This window comes from Perca flavescens, chromosome 19 (genome assembly GCF_004354835.1).
Source record: "Perca flavescens isolate YP-PL-M2 chromosome 19, PFLA_1.0, whole genome shotgun sequence".
NCBI classification, from domain to species: domain Eukaryota; kingdom Metazoa; phylum Chordata; class Actinopteri; order Perciformes; family Percidae; genus Perca; species Perca flavescens.
This window is the reverse complement of record NC_041349.1, coordinates 15,693,402-15,702,261: the sequence shown is the minus strand read 5'-3', so window position 1 is coordinate 15,702,261 and position 8,860 is coordinate 15,693,402. Positions and strand designations below refer to the sequence as shown.

At 37.3% G+C, this 8,860-nt stretch overlaps 1 protein-coding gene across 3 annotated transcripts; it reads left to right on the top strand.

Annotated features, from left to right (window-relative positions):
• The first annotated feature begins 1,211 nt into the window (after nucleotides 1-1,211).
• On the top strand, nucleotides 1,212-6,788 carry si:ch1073-220m6.1 (T-lymphocyte surface antigen Ly-9). Of its 3 annotated transcripts, XM_028564355.1 has the most exons (5): nucleotides 1,216-1,322; nucleotides 2,896-3,201; nucleotides 4,726-4,983; nucleotides 5,152-5,291; nucleotides 5,526-6,788. In XM_028564355.1, exons 1-5 carry the CDS (start codon nucleotides 1,289-1,291, stop codon nucleotides 5,907-5,909), a joined length of 1,122 nt encoding a protein of 373 aa, XP_028420156.1. In that variant the 5' UTR covers nucleotides 1,216-1,288; the 3' UTR covers nucleotides 5,910-6,788. The 3 variants fall into 3 exon arrangements, with proteins under 3 accessions (XP_028420157.1, XP_028420156.1, XP_028420154.1); XM_028564356.1 differs by lacking the exon at nucleotides 5,152-5,291 and having other exon boundaries at nucleotides 1,212-1,322; nucleotides 5,526-5,600; XM_028564353.1 differs by lacking the exon at nucleotides 1,216-1,322 and adding an exon at nucleotides 2,358-2,453 and having other exon boundaries at nucleotides 4,726-5,291.
• Nucleotides 6,789-8,860: the final 2,072 nt, after the last annotated feature.

The window sequence follows — 8,860 nt, the reverse complement described above, 5'->3', positions numbered from 1 at the left end:
ATGTGTGTGCATGAAAACAAAATGATTCCTGTTTGAATTGCCTCCATAGGCGAATATACATTATCAAAGACAAAAGGTCCAAAACATGTTAAAATGCTTTTAAAACCCAACCAAACCTACAGGTAATATGCGCACATCAACGCACACACACACACACACACACACACACACACACACACACACACACACACACACACACACACACACACACACACACACAGAATTAATAAAATTGTTAGGACGAATAGTCACAGTATAAGCAACATGGCATCATGACTTTGCGTAAACATACACGCCACTTTCCTAAAGCCAAATGGCGTGTTATCTGTACGCATTTTGAGCTTTCCACATGTATGTCTACGCTGATGGATGTAAACATGCGTCGCCACGTGGCGTCTTATCGCGAGAACGTGCAGTACTATCGCAACAACATTGGGAAAGGCTTTAGTAACACAAAAACACGACGTTGACCAACGTCACACACTCAGGAAAACAACGGTTGGGTTTAGGAAAGAAACATTGGGGAAGGCTTAAAAAAAACAAAAAACAAAAAAAACAAACGGCACGTTGACAAACGGACGCGATCCCGACTCTCCTGGTGAAAGTCCTGTGTTTCACCCATCCACCCCCCTTCCGCAGATTTACATCCTTTTGTACTACTTGCTACGGTGAAAATTCATACGTAATGTAGGTCAACGGCGGCCAAACGGTGTTGATAAACACGCTAAAAAGCGATTATGCGTACAGATAACACGCAAAAACGGCATACGAATTGGCGTGTCATACACACGCCACTTTTGAGATCAGTCTGGTATAAGAGAGTGATGGTGAAATAGCAGGAGAAAGACTGAAGAAAAGTCTTCAATCTGTAATGTTCAAATCCAGCTGTGCTGATCATTAAACCATGACACCAGACATCCAAGAAGTGATGCATGGAAGAGTTTTGGTTTCAACATCTGTATGCTGAGTTTGTAAAATAAGATAAAAAAAATCTTTTTTTACCTGATATCTTGTATCTCAAATGAGGGACGGTGGATAAACAGCAACATTAATTTTACAATGTAGTTTAGGATTAGGCCATGTAATGTGGGTTGCATTCAAATTAAATTCAACAAATTATGTTTTAGTTTTCTTTCATTGGAATATTTTTTTTTAAAGTGACAGCTGCACTGTGTTCCGCTTCCTGCCCTTTGAAGAATATCTTACATCTGCCACCAAAACTATCTTTCCTGTTTACAACTTTACACGGGCTAACCATACATTGCAAAGTATTTTGAGCAGTTTGAAAATGCTTCTTCTTCTGATTTGTTGGATTATTGCAGGTAAGACAAATACAAATTGTATTGCCGTTTTCATGTATACGTCCAAAACAGTTTTTTTTTTTTACTATTTTATAAGGTTTCATTAAGAAACAGGCTGTAACACTATATTTAATGCAGTGAAGTCCTTAATTTCTTAATGCAGTAGGTGTTTTTAATTTACGGCAGAAAAGTTACAAAGCAGCTTTTTGGTGTTTAAATGTATTAATTCAGCCTTTGTGCTCCTGGTTCTCTTACAGTATTACAAAAAGATTTTGTTTGCTTTCTAAGATAATTGTATTTTCTTTTACTGACATTTTACTCCTAAAAGTACTCACAAGAATACTGTAGGAGCCTTACAGTGTGCCCTACAACATAACCTTTAGCTGCATGACATACATTACAGTTGGTTGATTATAATTGTTCCATCCATCTTCGTCCGCTTATCCGGTGTCAGGGTTGGGGGGAGCAGCTCCAGCAGGGGACCCCAAACTTTCCCTTTCCTTTGATTATAATTGTTGTTGATTGTTAATAATTTAGGAACTTCATAGTAAAGTTGAAAAAATTGGAAAATCTTTACTACTGCTTTATTACAGTTCAGTTAGCATTTGCCAATAGTTGGAAGAAGGCAAAACTGACCTAACATCATGCATGATGCATTTAACTTTTATAATATATATATACATAAAACATAAACAAAGGCTGCATCAAAGAGAAAAGTCTTCAGCCTTGATTGAAAAAGAACAGAGAGTTGCAGTGGACCTGCAGTTTTCAGGGAGTTTGTTCTAGATATGTGGAACATAAAAAACTAAATACTGTTTCTGCCTGTTTAGTTCTGACTTTGGGGACAGAAAGCAGACGTGTCCCAGATGACCTGAGAGGTCTGGATGGTCCATAATGTAGCAGCGGATCAGAAATGTATTTTGACCCTAAACCATTCAGCGCTTTATAAACCAACAGAAGTATTTTGAAATCCATTCTTTGGAGGGACAGGAAGTCAGAGTAAAGACCTCAGAAGTGCAGTGATGTGATCCACTTATTTGATCTTAGTGAGGACTCGAGCAGCAGCGTTCTGAATCAGCTGCAACTGTCTGATTGATTTTAGGGAGACCTGTAAAGACACCATTACAGTAGTCTAGTCTGCTGGAGATAAAGGCATGGGCAAGTTTTTCCAAATCCTGCTGAGACATAAGTCCTTTAACCCTTGATATATTTTTAAGGTGATAGTATGCTGACGTTGTATTTGTCTTAATGTGGCTGTTGAAATTCAGGTCTGAGTTCATGACTACCACAAGATTTCTGGCTTTGTCTGTTGTTTTTAACATTGCCGATTGAAGCTGAGCACTGACTTTTAATCGTTTTTCTTTGGCTCCCAAAACAACCACCTCGGTTTTGTCTTCATTTAATTTAAGAAAGTTCTGACACATCCAATTGTTGATTCGTTCAATGCAGTGTTTCTATTAAATCATAGTCCCCTGGTGATATGTTCATGTAAATGTGTGTGTTGTCAGCATAACTATCGTAATTTATTTTGTTGTTTTATATAATCTGTATAATCTCTAATGTATTTTAAGACAATTTCTTTATTTCCTGTCAGGGATTACAGCAGAAGACCCACCAATGAGGCACTACAGGGTGAAAAATGGCTCCTTGTGTTTAAAAGTTGGAGGATCGCCACCATTTCAAGACGTCAAGTGGCATTTTAATAAAAAAATTATTGTTATGACAAAAAACATCACTCCCAATTACAAAGGCAAAGTGGATTATAATTCAAGTGACCACTCCTTGTGTATCAAGAAACTCACTGAGACAGACAGTGGCGACTATAAAATTTCATATATCATTTCAAGCACTGATTCTGATGTTGAAGAATCAGATGAAATCCACAGACTAATTGTTGAAGGTAAGTTCTAAATACTACTTTGTATTCTTGGTCTGAAGATTTGTTTTTTGTTTTTTTCATATATTTTGTCTGCAGATTTCTTTATCCAAGATTAGTATGGGAGTCCTAAAGATGCATATGGTTCTTTATCTTGCAGTATTTATCTTAAGACCGGCTCTGAGATTTCTTCAATCCTTTCATGAAATGAACATGATATATGTATCAACCACACCTTTAAATGCATATACTTTTCTACAGTTTGTCTACAGTCTAGTTTACCAATTAAAATCACATAAAGATCCAAGTAAAATACAATGTAGGGAACATGGTTGGCCTTCTGTAGCCTTTGTACATCCCTGTTTATTGTCATATTGTGATATAAATAAGTAAAAAGTCGTTATTTTGTTTCCTCTGATCTCAGTTTTGAGGGTTTTGTGGCTTATTTTTTAAATGTCTGATAAAGAGCATGTGACCCCAACAATAAATTTGGTCATCAGAGCTGATGTAGTATAGGCAAATACTGAGGTACTTGGGGATTTCCAACAAATGCAGAACGTCTGCGGACCGTGCTCCGCCGTCTGTCAATACCCACCAGGTCCGGATTTGTTGCGGCACGGCTGCGGCCATGACTGACAGCTGAAATCACGAGGACCCACAAGATCTCACGAATTCACGTAGAATAGAACCACAAAACCAACAACAGTTAGTTTCCATCCAGAGGAGTAGAGGGGAAACAACTCTGTGCTGTGTTTTCAAGGTGTAGTGCAGGCAAATATGATCCGCTGTCAGCACGGTGTATTTTATTTTGAAAATTAATCGGATGTTTATTTTGTTTCTGTGCTCGACTTCCTGTCCTGCACTATCTACCGTGTGCTGATTTGCTGCAGAGCTCTCCGGCGTCGGGCAAAAACAGAAGCTCTGTGTACAGTATCTGCTCCGGAGGGCTGCGGATCGCTGGAGCTGGGACGCAGTCGGAACGCAGCCGTTCTGCAGTCAGTGGAAATACACACATCGACTTTAATTGAAACCTAATGACTCCGTTTCGGAGTGGATCCGCAGCCGTTACGCATTATCGTACGTTACTGTATCTGAAGTCTCTTTCCCGAAATTCAGCCTTGGTGCAGAATTACAGCCACTAGAGCCAGTCCCACAATGAGCATTCCTTAGTATGTGCCATTTCTGTGTCTGAAGCTATTGAGGAGGAGAGAGGGTGTGTGGCCTTGACCACTTTGCTTGTTTGAAAGCCATGATGTCTCTCTCTCATGGGTGGGCCAAATTCTCTGGGCGGGCAAAGCAGAGAAAGGGGAGATAACCTTGCTCCTTATGACCTCATAAGGAGAAGATTCCAGATCAGCCCATCTGAGCTTCCATTTTCTTAAAGACAGAGCAGGATACCCAGGGCTCGGTTTACACCTATCACCATTTCTAGCCACTGGGGGACCATAGGCAGGCTGGAGGAACGCATATTAGTGTTAAAAAACCTCATAAAGGGAAATTGTCATGCTATGGGACCTCTAATTAATCTGCTTGTGGCGGGTTTTGCAGATACTGTTACCAGACCTGTCATGAGGATGTCAGGACTGCACTCCAACCTGTCTGTTGGATTCTGCAACATCACAGTCAACTGCTCCATCCAGGATGACTGGGCATCTTCTGTCTGTAATGAAGACAGTTGCGAAACATCTCAGAGATCATTATTCAGGAAGGTCAACATCACCATCTTCACTGACAACTCATCTATTATCTGCAGTGGCAACAACCACGTCAGCACAAGCAATGTTTCTAAAAGCATAGAGACAATGTGTAAGTGTTATGTGATTTATGTATTGCTCACTCATTTACAGTTGAACTTTAAATCCAGTAATATTCATTTTTTTCTTTCTTGGTCATTTGTGGGCCACCACCTCATCATTTTAATAATTAAGTTGTTCCGGGTTCTATCTGCTAAAATGTGTTTAAATGTCTTTCCAGGCTTTAGAGAATCTAACCCTGAGCATGAAGAGGCATCAGAACAGCCCATTGTGATTGTAATAGTAGTTATTGTGTGTCTATCCCTCTGTGCATTTGCCTTGTGTTTTTGGGGGATTTTTTCAAAAGAATATAGTCATCAGGTAAGCTGGATTTTCAAAGTAATATTTTAAATTGATCTTTGTGATACCACTTTGAGGATTCAAAATTTGACAAGATGATGTATTCCTTATTTAATAAAATGTTCAGGTGATTACAACTATAACAAGTCTACAACATGTGAAATTGAATTCTACTTTAATGCTAGGTGTCTTGTCATAGACTGTGACTTCTTTTTAAAAAAGGACTGAAAACATATTTTACTGCATTATTTCTAGACGGACACATCTACTGCTCCGATAATACCAAGCCAGCCGGTGGAGGCACAATCTGAGCCTAGAGTCTCTACCTCTTCTTCCAGTCAAGCTGAGGCCTGTTATGAAAACGTGGATGCCACACAGCCCTGCCAGACCAGCAGCCCAACCATCAGCCCAAGAGATGAGCAAAGTCAGAAAGTAGATACCGTCTATAGCTTTTTACAGGTACCAAACGTGACTTCCTCTCTAGGCAAGATTGACGGTAGTAAAGGTCACATGGAGGTACAAGAGGCATTAACTTCACAGTATTTCCCCCAGGATGAGGCTCAGCAATCTGCAAAAATTGACACAGTGTACAGTGTGTTGCAAAAGCCAAAAAATCTAAAGTCACAGCACCACCAATAGGTCAAACAAGATTTTCAGAAGCCAAAGAGATGACATAATGAGAAAGAAGCCTGTTAGACTCTGTAAAAGCCAGGATGATCATATGGACATTCATGCAGTATTAACTTGAAACTGGAGGACACATCTTTATGGATTATGCATTTAATTATTTTTTACAGTGTTTTTGTATTGTGGTATTAGTTTTCTTTCATAAGAGATACAGGAGCTTATTTTATATTTGTATTTTAAAAAACGTGGCAATTATCTGTATTTTCTTAAATAATACAATTTATTCACTTTCTGCTATTTATGTCCTGTGTTTCTTCGCAGGCAGATTAACCAAATCAACTTGAAAAAGAATGGGATTTCTATCATGCTTGCAGTTAGCAACTGAACTAATTTGAACTTGTCCATCCACCACTATAACAACATGTACAGTGCTGTATTATCCACTGTTGTCAATTGCAGCAGCAGTAAGCTGCAGACTGTCAGATGAACAATGAAAAGTTTGTCACAAATATTTCAAACTCAAACAGGATTTAATGAAAATGTTTCACATTAGTAGTATCATTACTAGCTGCTCGCACTGCAAACCAAGCATTACAGTCTGGCTATGCAAGCAGAACATGTCCTTGTATTTCAAATATATATTCCAATATGGCATTCATACAAAGCAGTGAACCAGAGCTTAATGGGTCATTAAAATCTAAAATTGGTCACTGTTTCCTTAAAACCTCATTTGAACTTGGTGAAGTGTCTGTAGAGACTAGTGATCAGTGTAATATGCTTATTTGAATGGTGGATCTCTAAAGGACTTAAGTTGAATGTACAGTACAGAAGTTCTAAATTGTTCATGGGTCAACACATACAGAACAATAAAGGTGGGTGAGGAGACAAGAATTGCACTCACTACAGAGATCTTAAGTTTGTTTGATTTGTAGATGAGGATGTTTAATTGAGAATGTTTTAGTGTTTGACTTGTTAGACCCCAGTCACTGTGCAGAAAAAATAGAAATGTCCATAAATGACCTGAAGGTGGTGTCAAACTACCCTAATTGATACCTATACAACACAAGTACTCTACGGCTACTGTAGTTGTGTCCCAGAGTGCCATAAAAAGGTGACTCATGAGCCACATTCTCTAAAAGCTTTAGTTCTTCATGTCTAATAACTTTTTAAATTCCTCACATTCATAGGCTTTTTTGACAGATAAAAATATTAGCCATTATATTATTAGCAATATATATATATATATATATATATATATATATATATATATATATATATATATATATATTAATAATAATAATATATATATATATATATATATATATATATATATATATATATATATATATATGTAAATAACTGTCCAATGAGCTACAGGCATCTCTGTACCACCTCTTTAATAAAAACAAATCACCTCATCATTTCCTTATGATGTTTCAGATTGAGAAATATTTACCACCCATTTCCTTATGTCACCATCTGTCATTGTTGTTTTCATAACATTCTGTTATATAAATTGTGCTTTTATTGCTAATCTATTGTGGATCCTTTGCACTTGACTACATTTCTACCACTTAATAATATTAATGTTTATATCCTGTACGCAGTAAATGATCTCTCCTTTTTGTGTATGAACACATGAACTCTGGTGTGAATGTGGTGATGACATTTTCTTTTTCTTGTCATCACAACGACACATCGTTCATGTGTTAAGAGGAACTGGAAAGTGAAAGCATTGGCATCGCTTGTTTCTTCTCAGGCTCTAGTTGCAAAGTCATCTTTATAGCACAATTGAACAAAACATGCAGCTTTTTTTTTCAAAAAAACTTTTTTACACACACATACAAAGCACGTTCAGCATCTAAGAAAAACAGATGCAAATGACAGACACCAAGAAGAAAAAATAAATAAATACATTTAAAAATTAAAATAAAAAAAGTAAATACATAAAATAAAAAAATAAGTAAAAGCTTCTCATCACATCTTATGTTTGACACAACTTCTTAATCAGCCATTGGTACGTCATTTCCCCCACGTTCAAGAAAGAAAAAAAAGGGTTCCAGACCTCCTCAAACCTCCCATATTTACCTTTCACAATATAAGATACCTTTTCAATAGACATACTTATTGCCATTTCTTGCAGCCAGTTACCTATACTTGGCGCCTTTATGTTCTTCCAGTGTAAAGCAATAAGACGTTTTGCTTGTAATAGACACATGTCTAAAACATGCAGCTTTATATATTTCAGTGTTTTGTTCATTGGACCTTTCCCCCCTGAAATATCATTGCCCCCCTTGGTTCCACCCCCTAGAGTGCTGTCAATCTGACAAATTTGATTTCCATTGGATCAGACTACTGTCACTTTGCTGCCTGTTCTGCCAATTTCCATTTGGTAAATGGATATATACTTTAAACACACATTGTATGGCAACTGTGTACTTTGTTTTTGAGGCCAGTTTAAAAGTAGAAACATATTGAAATCACTGTAGAGCACTTGCTGCTGTAAGAAATACATTTTCTTCTGTCATTCTGTTTTGTTTCCTATTATCTGAAAACTGGGTACAGCAAGGTTTTCTTTCTTGAAGTTTGAGGCAAGTTTATTGTATGTGTATTGCACATTATTTTATTTTTTTTTATTGGTCAATGTGTCACATGACCAATTAATATTTCCACATACCCAATATTTTGCCTTAAGAGCCTATAGAAAATGTGTATTGTGTTTAGATATACAATTTGTTAAAAAAAAAGTATGCTGTTGTATTCTGTTCAAACACACACACACACACACACACACATACATACAGATATCCCAATTTATTAGAGAGACGTTAACGCCATCTTACAGTTTTGCAGCCCACAGGCAACATACAGTCTTAAAAAATGAAAACTGAGAAGTTGTTAAACTAATTTAAATTGAAGTTGTTTGTTGTGATTTTGTTTTAGATCGATAACGAGTGGTAGAT